Source organism: Budorcas taxicolor, chromosome 3 (genome assembly GCF_023091745.1).
Source record: "Budorcas taxicolor isolate Tak-1 chromosome 3, Takin1.1, whole genome shotgun sequence".
Taxonomy (NCBI): domain Eukaryota; kingdom Metazoa; phylum Chordata; class Mammalia; order Artiodactyla; family Bovidae; genus Budorcas; species Budorcas taxicolor.
The window spans coordinates 28,429,675-28,454,284 of NC_068912.1; the positions used below are offsets into that span (position 1 = coordinate 28,429,675).

General features: G+C 47.1%; 1 protein-coding gene across 1 annotated transcript in view; it reads left to right on the forward strand.

Moving 5' to 3' along the window:
• Positions 1-20,780, forward strand: part of NGF (nerve growth factor) — a 56,032-nt gene extending 35,252 nt beyond the window's left edge. The window contains exons 2-3 of the mRNA XM_052637656.1: positions 11,027-11,150; positions 19,951-20,780. Coding sequence (XP_052493616.1) covers positions 19,963-20,688 — 726 coding nt within the window. The 5' untranslated portion in view covers positions 11,027-11,150; positions 19,951-19,962 and the 3' untranslated portion in view covers positions 20,689-20,780. The remainder of the gene's footprint in view (positions 1-11,026; positions 11,151-19,950) is intronic.
• The last annotated feature ends 3,830 nt before the right edge of the window (positions 20,781-24,610 follow it).

Consider the following 24,610-nt stretch of genomic DNA (forward strand, 5'->3'; position numbering starts at 1 on the left):
GACTGGTGGCCCTTCTGCTGCTGCAGAGGGGCCACGCAAGAGCCACCTCAGGCTGGCCTTTAACTCCTAGGGAACTCCCCCCATCTTTCAAGCGGGAGCCAGTCACTGCATAGAGTCACACTAGCCTGAGGGGTACCTCCTGGAGGCTGAGGGGAGGGGTCAGGGAGAGCTCTCCCTCCTGCAGGGGCCTAAGCACAAAGCCCACTCACCTTCAGACTGTGACCGAATGGAAAAGCTCAAAGACGCTCGGCAACAGTAGAGCTGCTGCTGCTGCTGAGTCGCTTCAGTCGTGTCCGACTCTGTGCGACCTGGTAGATGGCAGCCCACCAGGCTCCTCCGTCCCTGAGATTGTCCAGGCGAGAATCCTGGAGTGGGCTGCCATTTCCTTCTCCTAACAGTAGTGCACTGATCCTCAAACATTGCACAGGCAAATGGAAGAACCGGCCTCATTCTGGAAGACAAGGCACATAATTCCTTCTTTACCTTTGGAAGTGTACATGTGTTTATTTACAATGTCCTTGATAGTTGTAGGTACTCCTGTTTTGAGAGAATGTTATCAAGGTCTAAACTAATGTTATCAACATTATTAGAAATACAAAGTCAACAACAATAACAAAACTCAGGAGAGAAAAAAAAAACAAACAACTTCCAGAATGGGTGCTGGGAAATAGTCTAATGGAATACGTAGATGGAAAGCAGGAACACAGATTTCTAGACCCAGCTCCGTTCACCACTCAGTTGGGAGTTATATGGAACATAAATAGCTCACTTAACTACTTGCAAGAGACTAAATGACCCCCAGCTTGGCCCTATTCTGGCTCAGCAAGAGGAAGCCTTGAGAAGCATTGGTCAGACTTCCCTGCCTGACTCCAGAAAGTTATTTAATCCTTTAGTGATGGTGGTGATGGTGATGGTAAAATGGCGGCAGTGGTCATGCTGGTGGTGGTGATGGGTGAATGACAGGCTGGCGGTGGTGAGGAAGCATTGAGGGAATGATGGTAGTGATGACTGGACGGTGGTGGTCATGGAGATGGAGAAGATCCTGGTGGCGATGGTGGCAGAGGTCACGGTTGGAAATGATGCTGCTGTGCTCTGTGGGTCTGAATAAGACACCTGACTTGTATACATGCTGTGATCTGTTTGAAAGGTGGGCAGAGAGCCATGGGACACCTAGGTACTAGGCCTTCATGAGCACAAATGCACAGAGCATTTGGTGCTGGGTTCGGCCTGTAACTATAATGTATGTATTTCAAGATGCTTCCTTTCTTGGGGACAATGTAAGCAAAGCAAAGATGCTTAAGCAGACTGCTGTCCTGTCGTTGCTGTTTAGTTGATAAGTCATGTCTGACTCTTTGTACCCCATGGACTGTAGCCCGCCAGTCTCCTCTGTCCATAGGATTTCCCAGGCAAGAGTACTGGAGTGAGTTGCTGTTTCCTTCCTCAGGGGCTCTTCCTGGCCCAGGGATGGAACTCCTGTCTCCTTCACTGGCAGGTGGATTCTTTACCACTGAGCCACCAGGGAAGTACATATACTGTTCTACTGGCTGTAAATTTTGGGAAGTTTTGCTTATTGAAAGCTTTTTTATTTTTATTTTTATTTATTTTTGGTTTTTATCCTTAAAAATGTTTCAATATTTATTTTGGGAATATGGAAATCAGGTCTGTGGAGAGAAAGAAAAGTAGAAATAATTAAAAAGGAAGTTGAGGCTCCAATCCTGGACACAGATGGGTGGATACTGCAGGTAAGGAGGAGAGCCCTTTGTACGCAAAGTGCACCATATCTGGCTCAGGCCTTAGAGGTCACCACGGCCACGCACGGCCACACTGGATGGGTAAGGGCCCCAGGATAGACGGTGAGGACCAGAGCCAGGCTTGATGGCTGTGGCCCAGAGGGACCTGGGGCCCAGGGACAAAGGGTGACACTCTAGACTGGACATGGAGGCATGAGTCCCTGGAAGGCCTTGGAGGTGCAGCTCCCTTTCACAGACAGAGGCGTGGTGCCAGGAACTCAGCTGATTCACAAAGAAAGGAGTGAAACGCTAACAAATGGTTTTCATTATCATCGTGTGGCCTCCACCCTCATTCTGTACGTGTGTGCTCTGCTTTTTTCTTTCTTTTCATCTTTTCATGGGTTGTAACTAAACGATGAGGTGATTGCCATCCCAGCAGATTGCACAAGGGAACCGATGGCTGGACTGGAGCATAGCTTTCTCCAAAGAAATTCTGGACAAGAAAAATAAGCAAGCAGAAATAAGGAGTTTGTTTTGCCCGACACCTCTGTGTTTTTTAGTGTTGGTAATGAAGGCGGAATGAGGCTTTGCTCAGAGCTAAGACAGTTGGTTCCTTAGCAGTGCACCTGTCAGCCCAGCCACGGGGCATTCTCCTTCCTAAATAAAACAGCATTGTCAACATGACAGGGGGTGCTCACCCAGTAATCCAGGAATATAAATTGGGACCTCTTGTTATTAATCAATATAATATTTTAAAAAAGGATTTACTTTGACTAGTCTGGTGCAGCTGTGGGAAGAGTTTTCAATTCTGTTGCATAAACATTCTTTAAGGGCCTGGGGCTTCCCTGATGCTCAGATGGTAAAGAATCTGCCTGCAATGCAGGAGAAGTGGGGTTCGTCCCTGGGTTGGGAATATCCCCTGGAGAAGGGAATGGCTACTGAGCCAGGTATTCTTGACGGGAAAATCGCATGGACAGAGGCGAGTGGCAGGCTACAGTCCACGGGGTCACAGAGAGTCAGACACGACTGAGCAACTAACACAGACACACAAGGGCCTACTCTGAGACAGCCCCATGGAGAGAAAAACACCTAAGATCTCAAGAAGTTAATGGTCCAGCAGATGCCAAAATCTGTCCCCAGTCCCTGGATACGTGAGCACACGTTTGACCATGAAGATGCCTTTGTGTTGATATTCTTCTTGAGATCTACTTCTGTAAGGCAGCAATCACCATCGGCCAAGACGCTATGAACTCCACAGGGCCTGGCAAGTTTTAGTCATAGCTGGAGCAGCTTCCTTCCTCTGACTTGATAAGGCTGAAGAAGATGGATTATTTCGAAAACAAATATCTTAGTTCGTTACTCAGCATCTTTGTCAGCGAATGATTGCAGATAATCATCCTCCAGCTGCACTGCGCTGCACTCAGACGGGGCCACTGAGCATGTGCCTGGCCAGCCATTCCAAAAAGACTGGGATATAAACAACGACTGGAACATAAACAGGATTTCTTCCTGCCGGAGACAGCCAGACAAGGGCACGGGATGGACGGGGGGCACCACTTTCTATTCTGCACCCAGCCTGCCAGGAACCCACTGCCAGATTAGAGCTGAATGTCTTTAATGGTATTAATAAGAAGGGCTGGCATTTATGCAGCACCAGCTAGGTGCCAGGCCCTGGGCTAAATGCTTATTTCTTTTAAGCCTCTCAACAACTCAATTCTGACCTTTGAGAGGAGACACTGAGGCAAAGAGAGGTTAAGTCACCTGCTAAAGGTCATACAGCTGATAAGTGGTGAGGCTAAAATATAACCAGGCCCAGGCCTCAGGGCCATGTTAATTCGGCCATCAAGGGACGTGCAGAGTCGCTCTCTTTACAGCTCTAACAGCTTATAATTCTGTAAAATAACAATTGAGATTCTAAAACAAATAGTTTCTATTTCTTTGAAACTTAAACATCTACACTTGCCTCTTGAGTGACTGAGTGCCTGGTTTCTCTCTTCCTCTCTGTGTGTGTGTGTGTGTGTGTGTGTGTGTGTGTGTGTGCAGTGATAGAACAGGGAAAACTGTCTGCCTTCATCTCTGGAATTCCTAATTACCCACAGTGCTCTGGGCCCTGGAGACGATGCGCACTGTGGGTCCTTTGTTCGCTCTGGAGTAAATTTCCTGAGTGGGGGGTTTTGCTTTTGTTCATGATGTCATGGTCAAATAAGGCCTGAAAGAAGAAACACTAGAAGACTGAGAATGTTGTGAAATATAATTGTATGAGAATCAAGTGACTTTAGGGAGACAGCAGGTTTTCATCTCCCCTGATCTTTCCTCCTGACGAAAAGAAGGAGCTTGATGAAACTCCTTAAAGGGAGCTTTAATGCCTGTCAGCCCCTTATTACAGTTAGCCAGGAATTCCCTGGTGGCTTAATGGTAAAGAATCCTACCAGTGCAGGAGACACGGGTTTGATCCGTGGGTCGGGAAAATCCCTCGGAGAAAGAAATGGCAACCCACCCCAGTATTCTTGCCTGGAGAATTTCAAGGACAGAGGAGCCTTACAGGCTACAGCCCATGGGGTCGCAAAGAGTTGAACACAGCTGAGCGACTAAACAACAGTTAACCAGCCCATTGACATTCTGACAGTCCCCATCAGGCATATATGATCTGTATAATAAGTGCCCAGTTGGGGCTGGGATTGTTAAAGACATACACAGGAAGTAGCTAAAATAGCCCAAAGCCTCCTGGCAAACACATACATGCAAATAAATTTTTCATTTCCAGCTCTTATCTTAGCCTCGGGTTACCTAGGATTCGCATGTGCGGCATGCCTGGGCAAAGCTGGGCTGCGTTATCTCTTTCATGCTTTGAGTCAGATTTTCTGAGTGTGAAGTCAGCAGACAAGCCAGGAAATGTCAGCACAGAAGAGCGAGAGAGCTGTCACTCGCTCCCTAGAAGGGGTATGGAGTGGGATGGTATCTGATGTGCCCTTGGGACTCGGTATCCCCAGAATGTGCTGGCTGCCTGTGATCCATGTTTTCTTGGAAGCAGGGTGTTTGGGGTGCAACAGTTTTTGCAGTGAAATTGAAGTCCAGCTGCTCAATAGAAATAGCCAGATGGCTCAATGGCAAAGAATCCTCCTGCCAATGCAGGAGATGCTGGAGACGCAGGTTCAATCTCTGGGTTGGAAAGATCCTCTGGAGAAAGAAATGGCAACCCACTCCAGTATTCTTGCCTGGGAAATCCCATGAACAGAGGAGCCTGGCAGGCTACAGTCCATGGGGTCACAAAAGAGTCAGACATGACTTAGCAACTAAACAACAGCAACATCTCATGGACTCTTTAATGAGTAAGGGTGGCCTTCTACAGGGATTTTTACATTCAAGTCCCACAGCTTGTGTGTTATCCCTCTTTCATGGAAGGATGAATTGCCTGCCTTTTTTAAAGCCCTAGAACACTGTGTGTCTGTTTAGTCAGGATTTTTCCCAGGTCTTTTTCAGGGCTGTGGATGTTAAGCTGGTCTTAATTTCTGAAGTTACATCTGAACTGCATTATAGACTTATGTATTGTAACATTGCTTGACCTGTTGCTTGGAAAACGTACCACACACTGAGAGGAAAAGGCCTGCTCAAGAAGAGCTGAGGATAGTTAATCTGATAAACCAAATGGAATAAAGAGCTTGGATCCCAGTTGGCTCTCATTGGCAGCGTTTTGTTTTCATTCACGTATTCCATCCCAGGTGGTCATCTCCATCTACAGTAGGCTGGAGGCCTTGGTAGGCACTGATATTATTGGATGTAAACCTTGATTCCAACCAACCCTAGAGTTTTCCCTTTTCCCCAGTACTTCTGTCTGCTCTTAGTCCCAAGTACGCAAACAATAGCCAGGAAAAGCCCAGCACAGAACTGAAATGGATCTTTTTCCTGTGGTTTAAGAATCAGCCAGTTGGAACTGAGGAGATATTTTCTTAGGGTTGCAGAAAAGTATGAAAAACTCTTGGATTGTTTTTGGCACTCAAATGTAGATCATAGATATATCATTAGTATTACTAAGCTGATGGGCTACACTACAAGGACTGTTATTTAGTAGCACATTCTTGCAAAAATGTATTGGCTTCAGCTCTGTTATGGAAGGCTGCTGTGTTAGATATCTTACCTTCTGCCACATTCATGTCGTTGTGATTACGCATGTTATGAAAACCCCTCTATGGCACTGACATTGCATAGTTTGTGAGTCCACAACTCATAGATCCAGTCGGGCAAGCACCATGACAACTGTGTCCCACCACACACCCAGAAGGCTACACACATTTGTACCAAATGCTGATTGATTTTGAACCTCAAGGTCAGCACCATGATGATTTCTTCCTTGAGCTGCCTCTCTGGGGGAACTGCTAGGAAGAGTTTGTAATTTATTTGAGAATCTCCGAAAGAGCCATAGGACCATTTCTCTTTGAGAGAAATGTGTTAAGACACTTCAGAATTGTCAGCAATGAAACTTTCAGTCAAAAAACAGAATAGCGGTTTTGCTGAACCTGAATATCTTCTTAAGTCCTGTTGCCAGATGCACTATTTTCCTATTGGTTGTGCCAAAACCACTAAATAGTTAAAACATGTCAAATCATCTCAAAACGGCCAAAACTGAATTTTTTTCCCCAAAGAAAGAGCTCCCAGTCAGCAAACCTCACAGTCATATTCCATACTAAAAAATGTCTGATTAGGCTAAAAATTAGAAAAAGAGACTTTCAGTGTAAAAGATTTCAGATTTTCTTTGTGTATAGGCTCAGAGTGAGAACTAACAGAGAGAGGGAAGAATTAAGGGGAACAGTTACAGCAATGAAAACCACAGCGACAGCACCAACAGTTATTATTATGCCCTCAGCAACATGTTCTTGCTGCCCAATCTCCCTAGCGAGTTTTCCCAGCTCACAGAACTCCAGCAGGTGGAATTCAGGAGGGAGGGGGCTGAAGCTCACGCCATCTACTCTAGCATTTTGATGTGATGTAAGCTGGTCTTAGGACTAGCCACTGGGTCCCAGTACGTGTGAGGGATGAGTGGTCTAAGAAGTCTTTTTGGTTAAGCATCTCCCAATTTTTGTTTTTAAAAATGTCAGCAAATAGTCCTTGGGCTTGATAATAAGCTAATCATAGCTCCAACACCAAAGAACATTTTAAGTGGTGTGCAAGGAGTTAAAAAAAGAAAAAAACTTTCAACATTCACAAATGTCAATTATACCTAGGTAATTCTGGGGATGGAGTGTGGGAAGGGGAGGCAGGGACAACTTCCCCTCAAGAGTCTGAGAGCTATATGCTCACACATTCTTGTTGCCTATGGTGTGACCATACCTGCACTTTATATTTTCTGAGATATGTTCATTTCTTGATCATTTTTCTTCATTGCTAGCTCATCAAAGCCAGTGTCAAGTTTTCCATTCATCCTGTGCAGCCCTGATTCTCAGCCCTGACCTTTCCTCGGGGTCACCTTGGAAGCTTTACAAAATATAGTTTGTATTTCAAAACTAACCAAAATATCATTGAGACCTTATGAGAGTGAAAGGGAGGCTGAGACAAGTGTCAACAAAGAGGGCCATACAAACATGCTCAACTTCAGGGGGTCTTCAGAAGAACTTTAGCTCCAGCTGACTCAAGGCTGATTGATCTTGGGTTCTGAGGCGTGATCTAGACATAATGTTAATTGTGATATGGAAAGTTATGGTCAAGCAGGCAGCCTGCAGAAGTATTCTGACTCTTGAGTTATCACTCTCTCTCAGCCCTGATTCCCTCACTCCAGGGGGAGATTGCATTTGGAGGGGGTCCAGAGTGGAACCCTCCAAAACAGTGCTTCTGAAACATAGGTATGCATCAGTATCAGCAGTAGGGATTAAAACTCAGATTTGCTGGGTTTCACTAAGCATGGCTAGGCCTATGGTAGCATATACATTTCTAAGAAATTCTGAGATATTGCTAGTATTATGGTAGACCTCACTTCGAGAAACAGTGCTTTAAAGTCTGAGACCCAGCATTATCCTGGTCTAGAAGGAATACCTGAGACCCAGCATTATCCTGGTCTAGAAGGAATACCAGATTACGGTAGTATTCCTTCATGCCCTGAAGGAGGAATAGAATATGGTCCTGAGGTGAGCTGGGATTTATTTCCATGCATTTATAAAAGTGAAAAAGCTCTCTGATTAAGTGATTACTGCATGAGAAAAAACAAGGTTTTAAAAATAGATATGCATTTGGGGCTGTTTGTTCCTAATATCATTGCATTAGAAATTGGTAATATTTAAATCAGATTTAATTTTAGAGCCCCAACCTTCACTAGCATGAGACTAAAAACAATGACAATAATATCTATGACAATCACTTAGGATTTCAGTATTCTGGGCAGGAAATTGTGGTCTCCAGTAGCAAACTACCTGTACCTACACTGAACAAGAGAAGACCAAAGGAGATGCAAGACAGGGTCTCAAAGATAGCAATCAGACATCTAGATGTGGTTGGCAGGGGGCCCTGGAATTCAAAGGGGACTATTGCGGTCAATCTACAGCCCATCCTCCAAGAAGGCAGTTCTGCCTAGGAGTTGTGGAATGTTTGATTTAGATTGACCATCCCTCCCCTTCAAATCAGCTAGATTGGAGGCCACCCTGGCATATAGTGGAATATATAGAATGTTTTCAGAGAGAGTCACTGTTACTTCCCTGATTGTTCCCTAGATTTAAGTAGGGGCTTTTGTGTCACATTGGAAGGTATAGTCAGCAGGTAGGCCACAGCAGTGAGTTCTGCAAGCTCATAAGTTCCTTCTATTGCTGTATAAGACCACCACATATTCTTCTCACCCTCCCCAACACCCCCTCCTAAGCCATGTGGGACTTCTGGGGCTCTGTGATAGCTTTCCTTCCCTTCTTCCCTGATGCAGTCCTATTCATCCTTAAGAACCCTGCTCAGATGTTACTTCCTCTATGACCTGGCCAGATAAAACGAATTCTTCCCTCTGCTGTTTCCCACATCATGTCAGAATTATCTATCATGCTTAGCACATTGTGCTTTAAATGCTGTTCATGTATTTGCTTTCCTCACCTCTAGCTTTTTTGCTCTTGGATGTTGTGCTTATGTCTCATTCTTGTGTCCCTAGTACCTAGCACAGTGGCTGGTGCGGTGCCTGCAAGTTTAGAGTTTAATCAATGAATTAAATGAATCCCAGTGTTTGTACAGAAAGGAAAGCGTTCCTTAGATGCTCAGTATGGGTGCAGATTGGAAATATTAGTGCCCATAGACTCACAGCGATCAGAGCTTCAGGGGACCTTAGTTAGCATCCCTATTGGTTCCTCATCTGTGGAGAAAGATCAGCGAGGCCTAAAGATACTTGGCAAGTTGGGCCAGGACAAAGTTCTGTAGTTTTCAGTCTGGTGATCAGTCAGATATGGTCAAACACCCAGTTGAAGGGTTTGTGGACCAGATCGATCAGATCCTGTTCCCGTGAGTGATGGAACCAGATCCCGGAATGCCCACCTCCTCCTACCTGGAGGACCTGCTGTCCTCCCCTTCCTGTGCTCAGTTCAACCATGATTCAGGGTGAACAAGGCCTTTGCTACAAAATCTAACTTTTTTTAGTGTTTGAGTAAGTGTTCATCTCTAGGCCTCAACCCCAATTGAGGTTTGGAAGCTATTTCTGGTACTTCTGAAGAAAAAGGATATTTTAAGTAGAGTGGGTAAGAAAGAGAAAAGATAACATCCCAGTCCTTAATTTCACAATTTGCAGCAGCAGGAAAATCACTCCATGCCCTTTCCACCACCTTGTCCTCCAGCTCCTCTGCATAATCAGGGATTTGGGGGCTGTGGTGTCTTCACCGACCTTTGCTTCGGTAGTTCAAGCTGAGAGTGGGTGTTGCAGGGAGACGGAGGAGGGGGTCCACACTGGGAAAAGGCACGCTGGGAAAGGGGGGTTGTGGAGCTGAAAAGATAATCTAGATAGGAGAGATAAAGGTGTCATTTTGGAACTTTTTTTTGGCGGGGGGAGCTATCCACACCTACAATAAAATTCTACAGTAGACATTAACAGTTCACTCACTCATTTGTAAAAATATCTCATGTCACCCTCCAGCTTAAAGCCTTCCGCTCCTTTCCCATTGCCTAAAGGGTGAAACCGTAGTTGTCACTACACCCCTGCACACGTAGTTGCCCACTACATTCTTCTCTCTCTCCAGTTCATTTCTTAGGTCTCTTTCCTACATGCTTGGCATCTTTGACTTGTTTCTACCCTCCAGGAACTTTGCACTTACTGTTCCTTCTGCCTGAAATGCTGTCTCCCCCATTCCTTCTCATCTTTCAGATCTCAACTTGAAGATCATTTCTTCAGAGATGGAAGACCATTTCCACTAAGCATCCTGTCTTTAGTGGCCCCTCACTACACCCCGCCATCACCCTCTATCATCCTATCCTGCTTACCTGCAGAGCATGTAGAGAATATAAGATGTTATGTTTATTTATATAAGACTGTAAACTCCATGGAGTACAGACCTTGTTGATCTTACTCACTGCTGGGTCCCTAGCACCTAGGACAGTATTTGGTACATGGTAGAAATATGTGCTCAGGAAATATTGTTGAATGAATGAGTGAAGTGCCTACGTATACAAGGTTTATAAAGGTAAAAGGAGAATAGAAACCTAATTCCTTCCAGGAACTACAACCTAAAACTGAATAGAACTTTTTCTCTCATTGCACCAGCTCCCTAGCTCCTGATTCCTAAAATGTGTCTTTACTAAACTTTGATCTCTGAGATTGTCATCCTAGTTCCGTAAGAGATCTCTGTTATCTATCAAATGGTTAAGTTGTCTTGCTTTCTACCATGACTTGGTCTGGAGTTTCATCAAGGCACCAGCTTGTTTTTCATTGTCAGGACTTTATCTTCTGAATAATTTACCTTAGGTATACTGGTCCAGAGTTGGGTATGCTATATCTCTGTGTATAATGTACAGAAGGATTCCATTTTGATGCTGGGTTAGGGACCTGTTAGAGCTGGACTCTGATGTGGGACTAGAAGTGCCTACACAGGGCATAAGATCAACCATAGACTGTGTCCAGGGAGATACCAAGAGTTCTGGCACCAGAATGAGAGGTGGGTGCCGCCCCACATCTGGGCAAGGTCAAGCCCCTGGCAATTTTGGTAGCTGAGCTCTGGCTTCTTTGGTTCTGATGCTGGCAGAGGCCCAGCACTCAGGAAAATGAGGTTTATCTTCTTGCTTGGGGCACAGCTACCCATCTGCTAGACAACATGCTGAAGCACCCATCTAATGCCAGCTCTCTCCTCCCACAGAGTCCTGGCCTGGGGTCGTGCAGTCCAAGGGGCTGGATGGCATGCTGGACCCAAGCTCAGCTCAGCGTCTGGGCCCAATAACGGCTTTTCCAAGGGAGCAGCTTTCTGTCCTGGCCACACTAAGGTAAGCACCCACAGGGCATCTGGTTCACCAAGGTTCCTAGTTCTAGAGATGCCAGGCTAGCTGGAAACAAGCCTGCAGCTGAGGATGGGACTTTAGTGCTAGCTGTCAATCAGAAGGGGCCCAGGTGGCTCCTAGTGATGCCCTGAGCCTGTCTGAAGGGGATGTCACTCTTGCTTTCAGGCTGGTCCCACAGTTTTCAGGGACATGATTAAACACTGAGCCACCCTGTCTAAAGGATCAGAACACAGGACCTCCAAGAGACAGACAGCACCAGACCCTCCACACAGCTCTTGATCTGTCTGAACAAGTGATCTTAGGAGACTGAAGGTCCCTGATCACTCTTCATGCCCTTGCCTGTGGAGCGGAGGGTAGGGAGAGCTCCAAGTCTGGAAACAAGGGTGAGTTCCCCTTCCACGAGGCTTCTGCCTGTGGTCAAGATATTTACTCTTAACTGTGTCTCAGTTTCCTCCTCTATAAAATGGGAAGAATAAGACCCACCTGCCAGATTTGTTGTGCTGGGTAATGAGACAATTATGCCCAATTAACTGATAAGATGTAATTATGATCTCTCCTCATTCATTTTAAGATGTCTCTAAGAATTCAGATAAGTAGATTCCATTTCCACTCTGCCCTGAAGTAGACGATAAATCCACAGGTGCCCGCACCTGCTAGCAGTTTCTGACTGCATACCTCTGTCATGGGCATTTTAAGCACTTTTGGATCAAGCCTACATGATGTTGAGAAAGCCTGATAAACCAGATAAAATAACTAAGTACCTAATTACTCCCTGGATCTGGATTTATGGCTTCAGGAAGGTAAAACTTACAGCCTGCTGAACAGGATTTTCATTTTGATGTTGGAAGCTGAATGAATGCAGCCCAGGATCTATCAGTTATAGTGTGTGTGCAGCCTCGGCCCTCTCGCCTCCAGAACAGCTGAGGCAGAGCAATGCCAAGTGCCCGCATGCAGAGCCTGCCACTCACTAGCTGCATAACCCCAGGTCACCATGCCTCTCCGAGGTCCATTTCTCTCCTCTCTAAGATTCAAGGATTGGACAGGATGTTGTTGTTAGGTCACTAAGTTGTGTCCAACTCTTGGCAACCCCATGAACTGTAGCACGCCAGGCTTCCTTGTCCTTCACTGTCTCCAGGAGTTTGCTCAAACTCATGTCCATTGAATCATTGATACCATTCAACCATCTCATCCTTTGCCACCCCCTTCTCTTCCCCTCAATCTTCCCCAGCATCAGAGTCTTTTCCAATGAGTCAGCTCTTTGCATCAGGTGGCCAAAGTATTGGAGTTTTAGCTTCAGCAACAGTTCTTCCAATGAATATTCACTGGGCCCCTCAGCTTCCCAGGCAGAAATCCCTGAGGCTGCCACAGAGAAAGGCACTGACTGTATAAAATCCAGCTCCGCTGCTAGCATCTCCCAGGCTGAATTTATTATGGGGAAGCATGAACTGGAAGGCATGTCAGAGCTGATCAAGTCCAGAGGTTCAATGCATTAGAATCTGCATTGATTTTAGCCCCTGGAAGGCTTATTAAACTACAGACTGGAGGGCCCATCCCCAGAGTCTGATTCAGTAAGTTTGGTGTGGGGACCGAAAAACTTGCATTTCCCACAGCTTTTCTCCCAAGAAAAGATTTCCTTTAGGATTGATTTCCTTTAGGATTGACTGATTTGATCTCTTTGTGTCCAAGGGACTCTCAAGACTCTTCTCCAGCATCACAATTCATAAGCATCAGTTATTCAGCACTCAGCCTTCTTTATGATCCAGTTCTCACCTCCATGCGTAAATAATGGAAAAACCACAGCTTTGACTATATGGACCTCTGTCGGCAAAGCGATACCTCTGCTTTTTAATATGCTGTTTAGGTTTGTCATAGCTTTTCTTCCAAGAAAAGCTGTGGGAAATGCAAGTTTTCAGGCCCCACACCAAACTTACTGAATCAGAGACCCTGGGGATGGGCCCTCCAGTCTGTAGTTTAATAAGCCTTCCAAGGGCAAAAATCAATACAGATTCTAATGCATTGAACCTCTGGACTTGATCAGCACTGACGTGCCTTCCAGTTCATGCTTCCCCATAATAAATTCAGCCTGGGAGACGCTAGCAGAGGACCTGGATTTTATACTGTCAGTGCCTTTCTCTGCGGCAGCCTCAGGGATTTCTGCCTGAGAAGTTGAGGGGCCCTAAAATTCCTCTCTCACTCCACGCAGGCCCCAACAACCAACTGTGTCCCAGTCTTTAGAGCTGAAGACAGCAGTCAGTTTACATTTGGAGTGGAGGCCAAGTGTAAAACACAAAATGACTCCTGACCCACACTCTAATGTGGCGAATGAGATGGAGAAGGAGGCTGGATTTTCTCAGCCACAAGGATTTCCTCTCCAGCTAGCATTTCGTGACCCTGGTTCACCAATATAATCGCTAGTCTAAGAATCACTAACAGCTCCCTCTCAGCACTGCTCCAGCCAAGGCAGGGATTCTCTCACTCCCTCTACAAGGCATGTCCAAAGGCACACTCACTGAAAGGCACTGGCTGTCTTGCCCACAGAGATGGACCAGTTACTTAGCTCTGCCCAGCAGCTTCACCACCTATTCAGGTGAGAACACCTATGTGAAATCATACACCTGGTGCAGGAAATTTCTCTTATTCCTGGAGTATGTGAATGACTGGAAAACCACAGAATGTACCTCCAGCCCAGAAGAGGGCAAGGAAGCTGGGTGGCCCTTGAATAGATGGAAGTAGGCCCCCGGCTGGTCCCCCTACTCTTAGTCATTCATCTTTCATTCTCATAGGAGCAGGACAAACACAGACATTCACACATTAAACAGAACATGTTCCATCCTGCAAGCCCCTAATTGCATCTTCCCCAGGTAATCTTTCTACTACTCACAGGTCTCTGCTTAGTGAAACCCCAGTGAGGGCTGTCACCACTTCAGAAGTAAGGCTTCAATGTTTGTTTTTAAAAATAAATAAATAAAACTCCTCCCTGATTCACATCAACCAAGGTGAGAATATTCTTTTGTGAACTGTGCGTTGTACCTTAAATCACTAGAATAAAATACGTACTAATTTTTTCTTTTATTTCTTATCTACTCATTATTTTTTAAACAAAAGATTTTTTTTCTTTTATTTATTTATTTATTTATTTATTTAATTTTAAAATCTTTAATTCTTACATGTGTTCCCAAACATGAACCCCCCTCCCACCTCCCTCCCCATAGGGGCTTACTATTATGCGTAAGTCAATTTAGGAAAAAAAAAATCCTTTTGCTCTAAAGCCTAAAGGAGAGATATATTTGCAACATTTTAAAATCTTGATGAAACAATAAAGCAATCTTTTCATGATGCAAATCTCCATTGTGTTCAAATACCCCCAGTGAGGACAGGTTAGGGGCTTCCCAGGTGGCCGAATGGTCAAGAATCCACCTTCCAATGCAGGAGGTGCGGGTTGGATCCCTGGGTGGGGAAGATTCCCTATAGAAGGAAATGGCCAACCCACTCCAGTATTCTTGCCTGGGAAATCTTATGGACAGAAGAGGCTGGCAGGATACAGTCCGTGGGGTTGCAGAAGAGTTGGACATGACTTACCAAATAAACAACCACCACAACCACTGGTTACCTTGACAATGTATTGAGGAGCAGCATTAGACTTTAAGAACTCCATGTAGTCAGTTGAGTAGAACCAGCAGAGTTCTAGGCAGAGCAGAAAACTTTATAATTGCTTACACTCAGAGTGTCAGAGCTGGAAGATACCATAAACAGATGGAGAAATGAAGGGACACAGAAAGAAGAGACTTGTTCACACACTCAGACTCTTAGAGGCGGAGCTCCTTGTGAGGGTTAGGTCACCTGCTTGGGAAAAGATGAACAGGATGTGCTTCTGCCTCCAGGGACTTTGCCCTTTAGGAGGGAGGATAAGAGCAGAATACAATGCTGTAAGAGAATTTTAAGGAAATGCTTCTCCTTTACGGAGAAGGAAGAGAGTTGGTCTCTCTGAAAACAGGAAAAGCTCCCCAATGAATGTGGCATTTAAGCGGACTCTTGTAGCCAACGGGGACTCTTGTAGCCAACGGGGACTCTTGTTTACCAACGGGAAGGACTCTGACCAGCAGAGGTGGGGAGCAGGAAAGGCACTGGTTGGTGGGGGGAGGGGTAAAGGGGAGAATGCCTGGCACAGGAGAGTCTGAACTGAGGGCAGCGGCAGGGAAGCACAGAGCCGGCACAGCCTGTGAGGAGACCTGTTTGCCAGGAATGCAAAATACGTTGAGGGAGGAGCTGGAGGGCAGGGTCTATCTGCCAGGCTGAGCAGTCCTAGTGGCTCCCTAGGCAACTGCTCACCTCTGGATCTCCTGAACATGGTGATGTGATCAGAGTAGTGCTTCAGCAAGTTAAATGGAGCAACCAGGGATGGTGGGCAACCAGGATATAAGTTGGGAGACGGTTGCATGACCTGAACCAGAAACACAGAGGTGAGGACAAAAAGCACAGTTTCAAAAGATGACACTGAAACAGACAAAAAGGGCTGGATGAAAGGCAGAGAGGAAAACGCAGAGTCCAGTGAGGAGCTGAGGCCTGGAGTTGGCGAATGAAGCAAGTGGTGGTTCCAGGAATAGAAAACAGAGATGCAGAGAAACATGTTTAGGAGGATAGGGAGAGAGGCTCATGAGAGATAGTAGCTGTGAAACTACTTTCATAAATCATCAAGTGGCCCAAAATGGGGCAGCTGCTTTTGAGTAAAGAGAAAGGAGAGGATGGTGGTCCTAGTGGGGACGTTGAAAATGAAGGTTCTTGTTTAGGACTGCTTGGTTTTAAAACGTCGACACCCATGGGGAGTTGCCTATCATGAAACTGGGAGTTCAGAACTGGCTTTCCAAGGGGGCATTGGACCAGAGATCCTGGCATGGGCATCAACTGCACAGACATTTCAGTTGACTCTGTAGAAGAGGATGAGCTCAGCCAAGGGGAGACTGTAGAGTGAGGTAGGAGCCTCTGGTAATGGGAAATAGGGAGCAGTGCGTCCCTTATTATCATCAAATACATTTGATGACTACATTGTAGTCTTTTCATTTCCCTATCCAAACTCTTCAGTGTTACTAATATGGATATGAAGGGATGAATTTCCATTTCATTTCTTCTCCCTTCATCTACCTGATGAGAGATAATGTTTCTGAGAAGCAGAAAGAAATGAAACAAGAAAGGGAGGGAAAGCCCAAGGCTTGAATTAGCAGCCAACTGACTAATCAGCTGGACATTTATCTGCGAGACCATCAGCCTGCAGAACCAGTGGCGGCCAAAAAGCCAGATGCGTCACTGCCTTCTCTGCATGGCTGGTGGGAGAACTGGAACAAACACAAACATTTTTTGAAGTAACCAAAGAGAAAAGAATTTGGTGGTTTTATTCTTGGTATCTCACCAAAGAGCTGTCTAGCAGCTGAAGAGAAGCACATTACTGAGAAGAAGAATGCACTGCTTTAAAACCGATTAGGAATGCAACATGTGGTCATACGCACAGCATCCAAAGGAAACCAGGCGTCATGTTGGAGAGAAGGCAGATGGGGAGCTGCTGCGGACATCCCCATCCACGCTCTCACTCACTCCCCTTGTAGAGTTTGAGGACCTTCTACACGCCAGGCACTGCGCACGGCCTCAGGAAACTCAGGTGGCACCACTTCCAAAGTGCTCTGAGGGAAACAGAGAAGTAAACCATGATTCACCACACAAGGAGAGGTAACAGGGTTAAGCACAAACCATTAGAGCTAAAGGGGTAGAAAAAACCATATTTTTGTTTGTTTATTTTTTCATGAACAAGTATCAACTTTTATTCAATGAAATTAACTGGTGAGAGAACCAGTAAGATGTTATGACCAAGTCCAAGGAGAATTCAAAGAACAGACATGTAAATGTAAACACTGCTGCTGCTGCTGCTAAGTCACTCTAGTCGTGTCCGACTCTGAGCGACCCCAGAGACGGCAGCCCACCAGGCTCCCCCGTCCCTGGGATTCTCCAGGCAAGAACACTGGAGTGTGTTGCCATTTCCTTCTCCAATGCATGAAAGTGAAAAGTGAAAGGGAAGTCGCTCAGTCGTGTCCGACTCTTCGCGACCCCCTGGACTGCAGCCCACCAGGCTCCCCATCCATGGGATTTTCCAGGCAAGAGTACTGGAGTGGGCTGCCATTGCCTTCACTAAAGAACATTGAAATGAATTTGCTGAAATGCTACAAAACTGGACAGCAGCCAGAGACAATCATGAACAGACAATATCCGCACCTCCCCACCACCGACCCCGGACAATCACATACATTTATATCATTTACATTAGCTTAACAATAATCAATTACAGAGAACAGATGGGGAGCCCCCAGCAGGAACACTCTGTGATTGTATTTTTCTCATTTTTGATGCCTCTCATGACATTGCCATCAAAAAAAAAGTAAATCTATTAAATCTCATCCACTATCCATGCAGGTGGATGAGACAGGCTCTGCCCTCTAGGACCTGACATATAACTAGTGGGGAGATAGTCTCAAATCACTAGGCTTGAAAAGAAGCCTGACTGAAGTAAAACTATGTGCTATGAAAAGACGTGGACGGAGTGTGCTCCAAGAACGAATTAACAGCAATATAACTGAAGAAAACAAAGTCCTTGATCACAGGACATTGGAATGACTCAGAATTAAATAGGTGTATACTGCTAAGTCACTTTAGTCGTGTCTGACTCTGTGCGACCCCATAGACGGTAGCCCACCAGGCTCCCCGTCCCTGGGGTTCTCCAGGCAAGAATACTGGAGTGGGTTGCCATTTCCTTCTCCAGGACATGAAAGTGAAAAGTGAAAGTGAAGTCGCTCAGTCGTGTCCGACTCTTAGCGACCCCATGGATTGCAGCCCACCAGGCTCCTCCATCCATGGGATTTTCCAGGCAAGAGTATTGGAGTGGGGTGCCATTGCCTTCTCCAAATAGGTGTATAAGCACCTATTTAATCCTAACAACAGCCCTGTGAAATAGAGTTTGTGGTGGTTTAGTTGCTAAGTCGTGTCCAACTCTTTGCAACCCCATGGGCTGTAGCCCGTCAGGCTCCTCTGTCCATGGAATTTTTTCAGGCAAGAATACTGGAGTGGGTTGCCGTTTCCTTCTCCTGGGGTTATCTTCTTGACCCAGAGATCAAACCCATGGACCCATGCCTCCTGCACTGCAGGTGGATTCTTTCCGGCTGAGCCACCAGAAAAGCCCTGAAATAGTGTTTATTGCCTGCTTTTTATCATTGAGGAAATCAGAGCTCAGAAACATTAAGTAGGTTTCTGCTAACAAGTAGCAGGACTAACCCTAGGTCCAGTGCAGAGTTCTTCTCATTACACTGATTTAGTAGAAAAGAACAAACACACACTTCTGAAGTTGAGAATGGGGAGAGATGGCTATTGGTTGGGTGATCTGAGAAGGTCTCAAGGAAGAGATGGTACCCATGCCAGGCTGGAAGAATGGGCAGAGAGCAGAATGACCTGGGGGAGAGATATGGGGAGGGAGTGCATTGGAAGTTTAACACCCTGTCTAGGGGTTGCCTCTAACCCTACCAGGAAGATCTGGGGAAGCTTCCCAGAGGAGGTAACATCTGATACACATCTGCAAGTGTGTGTAGGAGCTCATCAAGAGTGAGCTCAAGAATGGAGCTAGTTTCACGGCAGGTTGCCCTGGGGGTGGTCGCTGGTAGGCAAGTCAGTACAGTTAGGTGCACAGTCCCATCTGGCAGGAGCTCAAAAGGAGCCTGTACTGCTAGTGGGGACAGATGATTTACACTATTTGGTCTATTCTCACTTAAGATTAAATCATTTTTGAAAAGACACACTTAAAAATAAAAGAGAAAGTGGAGGAGGAAGGAAGGGTGGAAGGGTAGACTGGCTTAGTGAGGGGTCAGGTTTAGATTCTATTTCTGGTTCAGTTTTTGTAACTGTCTGCCTGTTACTTCATTTCTGTGGATCACTTTCCTCGCATATGAAAGGGAGATGATAAATCCTAACCTAAGTCACAAGGTAACAAGAAACTTGAAGTGAATGCATTTGAAAAGCTGAAAAACATCACTCATGAAAAGAGAAAACATTATCAATATTACAGGCATGCACCGGTGGCTGAATAGCTAGACTGGCTCAGATGTCCCAGAGCTATATACTTTTTTTTTTTTTTTTGCCAGATATGGATTGGCATATTTGGATTTTCAATCATCAAATCTCAGAGCTGACCTGGTGCTCCTACCTGCAGAGGGTGGGTTCAAGGCTGAGGCTTCAAGATAAATCCCCAGCAGCCCTTCCCACTGCCTTCCCAGGGAATTCAAACCATTGCGCAGGCCACAGCGCTGGGAGAGGTGTCAGACTCACCTTCCCCAAGCCATTCTGCTGCACACACACACACACCACCTGCCCGTGGTGAGACTGCCTCATTGGCGGGTGGAGAACTCGAATGACTCTTTAAGCAGTGCCACCCAGGTCATACCACAGCACTAGGCAGAATTTCTGGGACTCTGTCCGTTCTTTCCAGGAAAAGCCCATCCCTTCTAGATGAGGTGCCCAGACGCCGGGTTGTCTGCGCCAGCCCTGTTTAAGCCTGTCACCCTAGCGTTACAGTCATAGCATCGCCTTTCACTCTCCGAAGGGTCCCAGTTTGAAATTCCAGGGTCACCTTGCCCTTAGCCACCAGGGGAAGCCTCCTTGTCATCCTCTGGGAAGGTCAACTCCGAAGGACCCGGAAACCACCCTCATCCAACGCTCAGCGCCCCGCGGAATAATCCTCATTTCTGTTTCATTCCAGGTGCATAGCGTAATGTCCATGTTGTTCTACACTCTGATCACAGCTCTTTTGATCGGCATACAGGCAGCACCGCACACCGAGAGCAATGTCCCAGCTGGACACGCCATCCCTCAAGCCCACTGGATTAAACTTCAGCATTCCCTTGACACAGTCCTCCGCAGAGCCCACAGCGCCCCGGCTGGGCCGATAGCCGCCAGGGTGGCAGGGCAGACCCACAACATCACTGTGGACCCCAAACTTTTTAAAAAGCGGCGACTGCGTTCACCTCGCGTGCTGTTCAGCACCCAACCCCCACCTGTGGCCGCGGACACTCAGGATCTGGACTTCGAGGCGGGCGGGGCCGCCTCCTTCAACAGGACTCACAGGAGCAAGCGGTCGTCATCCCACCCCGTCTTTCACCGGGGGGAGTTCTCGGTGTGCGACAGCGTCAGCGTGTGGGTGGGGGACAAGACAACCGCCACGGACATCAAGGGCAAGGAGGTGATGGTGCTGGGAGAGGTGAACATCAACAACAGTGTATTCAAACAGTACTTTTTTGAGACCAAGTGCCGGGACCCCAACCCCGTGGACAGCGGGTGCCGAGGCATCGACGCGAAGCACTGGAACTCGTATTGTACCACGACCCACACCTTTGTCAAGGCGCTGACCATGGACGGCAAGCAGGCCGCCTGGCGGTTCATCCGGATCGACACGGCCTGCGTGTGTGTGCTCAGCAGGAAGACTGGGCGGAGAGCCTGACCTGCAGCAGCCCCCAACCCTTCCCTGCTCCCCTCTACACTCTCCTGCGCCCCTCCCTACCTCAACCTGTAAATTATTTTAAATTATAAGGACTGCATGGTAATTTATAGTTTATACAGTTTTAAAAAATCATTATTTATTAAATTTTTGGAAGCAGCTTGTGTGCTGGCCCTCCAGTCATTCTGCCCAGGGTGACCATTCGCAAGTCTTGGTTCGGAGGCTGCAGGGAGGAGGGTCCGCAGTACCCCCTGGCTTTTTCTCAGTGTGTGTGCGCTCATTCGTGTCTGACTCTTTGTGACCCCATGGACTGTAGCCCACCAGGCTCCTCTGTCCATGGGATTTCCCAGGCAAGAATACTGCAGTAAGTTGCTATGCCCTCCTCGAGGGGATCTTCCCGATGCAGGGATTGAAACACCGTCTCATGTATCTCCTCCATGGCAGGCAGATCTTTACCACTGAGCCACCTGGGGTATATTACTCTTTCTCTCAGACACACCTGTAACCCTCACCGACCCGTCACTCCCAGCCAGCCGTGCCACTTCAGGGAAAGCTCACTGGGTTCAGATATTAGCCTAAGCCGGGCATGATTAGGAAGGGACGTCTGTTGGATTGCAACTTTGTTCTGCATTCCAGAGCCAAAGATACCTAATCCTTGGATTACCTGCCCCACAGCCCAGATTCTTGAGCCTTGATTGCTTCATTTGGGGAAATTCATGGAGCCTCATTAGAAGGCAGATCCCTGCTGGGCATAGAGTTACCTCCCACCTCAGAAGGGCCCAGGCTGGGTCCTGGAGGGCTCACTAGATGGATAGGAGGAGACTTGCACCAAAGACTGAGGCAGGCTCTTTTTGTGAGAGGATGATCTGCCTTTTTTTTTTTTTTTTTTGCTGAAAAGCTCTCAAAGAGTTGTAACAAAATAATCTCAGGAGGCCTGTCAAGGTAGATCTGATTACATGTTAAGATCGCCTTAGTTCTAATGGCTGGCCCTCAATTTATACCCCGGTGGCTTCCTGCAGAAGAAGGACTCCATTCCCCCCAGAAAACATGACAACCTTTAACACTCCTGCCACCTATTCACGGCCCCACAGCAACTTCCAGTGGCCCCAGCATCAGTCCAGGATCACAGGAGCCAGAGACCAGACCAAAAAGAACTTTTTTTTTTTAAAGAACTTTTTAATTCCTACCAGGGTGACTTCCACAAGTGACCAAAGGTGGATGGGGTCATGGGACCGGCAGAGAAGATGACAAAAGTGAGTGAGAACCAATACAAACAGCCGGGTAAGGGCGGAGGAGGGGTGAGGACTCTGCTCCTCCCTGACAGAGAACACTAGACAAGAGAAAGACGGGGGGTCAGGGGGTCTGATGATGGGAGCACAGCAGAGGAGGAAGGTGTGTCATCTTTACCAGCATCAGGATCCCTGGGCGTCTAAGAAATCCAACACCCTGGGTAGTTGCCTGGGTTTTGGGTTTTTGGATTGTGTGTGTGTTTAAGCTCGGGGAGTGCTCATCCACACTGGCTGTATCAGGAGAGTCTTAGAGATAGTTGGAGGTGACAGGAACTCCAGGTACAGCGTGGAGCAGGGCTCTGTCCATCCTCAAGGTGCCACTTTCCCCTGCAACATCTCTGTCTGTTTCGTGTTTTGTTTTTTCCCCAAAGGCACAGAATTGTTTCACTTGGAGCACTTACATAGGGATGAGAATCTTGCTTTCCTCCCCTTCCTCTTCCCCCCGGGGTAAAAGGCCGATCCAGTTTTTTGTAACAGGCCAAAACTGTCCCTCTGATTAAAAAAGAAAAAAGGAAATGGTGGGATCCATTCATCTGTAACTCCCTGTTCCCCTGCCTGCCCGCCATCCTCAACCCAATCCAGACAGGGCAAATTAGAAACATAGGGAGCTTTGGCATGAGAGACATTTGATTAGGGTGAAAGCATAATGAAATGGGCCCTATTTTTCCTATCAAAGCTACTGCAATTGGAATAAAGATTTATGTACAAGAAACACCAACCAGAACATTCTGTGCTGAGATACTTGCTCAGATAAAGGCTGCAGGGAGGCAGCCCTCCCGCTGACCTGTGACTGTGGCTTTTTCCTGGGCTCCAAAACCAGTGGCCTTGGCCTTCCCGGCCCCTCCTACAAACAGTTCTGGGGTGGGGGGACATTCCTCTGAGGGCCAGACAGGCCTCCTGGGTCCTGAATGTGGGGAGAGAGGGAGGCATTCAAGAAGCATCCACAGGGAAGCAAGGCTGTTTGTGAGCAGCTGCACCTTGTGGAGAGCCTGGAGAGCCACCACCAGCCCTACAGGACCCTGAGGGTGACTGGGACCCCACTGCCTGCCTGGAGGGAAGGCAGCCTCCAACCACTGAGGAAAGACTGAGGCTGACAGCTGGGTAAGAGAAGGTGCCCCCTCTCCACTAACACTAAGGCCTCCCTCAAAGGCAACATTTGCTCTAGGCTGAGTTCTGGAGTCCCAGCGTGGGAGCCAAAGTTTTCACACAATGAGAGGGGATGTGAGTTTGGCTGAAAAGACTCAGAAAGGTCCAAAAACAACCCAGAGCCTGGTGGCTTCTATAGTTCTTACCCGTCTCCCCCCTCCACCCCCGCCAACATCCACACAGCGGGGAGCTCTGGCTTCCAGACCCACCCAGGCTGCCCCCCATGGGCTTGCTGGGTCACCAGAGCCCCAGACACTTGAATATGTTGAAAAAACAGCTCAGAACTGCCCATTATATATTGCCCAAGCACAGCACCTGCAAATCCCGCCAACTTCCACTTCACTTGCCTCACTGAGATCTTCTTAACTGGGGTCCACAAAAGCCCAGATCCCTCTTCCCTCCAGCACACCTGCCCCCAAAATGAGTGCAGATCCTGACTTGTCCACAGGCTGACCCGGCCCAGCCCTCCCGGTGAGGCCCGCGCTCCCCTCAGCTTGAGACAAGATTCCCAGTTCTGGGGACAAGAGCCACGTTTTGACACATGGATTCTAGTTTATATTTCAAGTCTGTCCCCGTGACTTCCCCCTCCCTCAAGCACAGCACCAGCCTCCCCCGGACCTGCATTCCCTCCTAATAGAAAACCTACAATGGGGACGCAGCTGTTCAGCAGACCTGAGTAGAAGTGTTGGCGACCGAGACCACAGGGTCCCCCTCAGTGGTAAGCTCAGTCTTTCCTTCACAGGCCTGACTGGAGCTGTGGGAGCCCCGCTGCCCTGGTGCTGAGGAAGCAGCCAGTATGACGGTCGGAACGCTGGGCCTGGTGTCAACAGAGCGAGCTCTTAGGCCCAGCTCCCCCATTCCTATCTGTGCAGCTTTGGCAAGCTCCTATTTGACCCCAGTTCCTGCAGCTGTGAAATGAAAATAATCATCCCTATATCCCAGAGTTGTGAGCATGAAGCCAAACCAAGTATTTGAAAGTAAACAGTTGTGTTCTATACAAGTGCAAGGCAAAGTAATTTGTTCTAAACTTAATAACTTCTGTGTTAATTGTAGGAGAGTGACAATAATGCTGGTACTCAGTAGATATCTGTTTGCTGTCAGATACATAGATTGGGTAAAGGGAATCTGGCTAGTAGATGTCATGGAATACAACTTTTCATCTGTGAAATGGGGATCACAATACTTTCCTGGTGGCTCCAGCGGTGAAGTATCTACCTGCAATGCAGGGCACATGGGTTAGATCCCTGGGTCGGGAAGATTCCATGGAGGGGGAAATGGCAAACCATTCCAGTATTCTTGCCGGAAAAATCCCATGGACAGAGGAGCCTGTCTGGCTACTGTCCATGTGGTTGCAAAGAAGTGAACACAACTGAGCATATGTGTGTATATGTGTGTGTGTGTGCGTGTGTGTGCCTAGTGTATAATAAATTTTAGTGTTGAAAAGTAGAATTGGTAGAGAAACTCTAAAAGTTTGTTAGAATGGAGTGGAC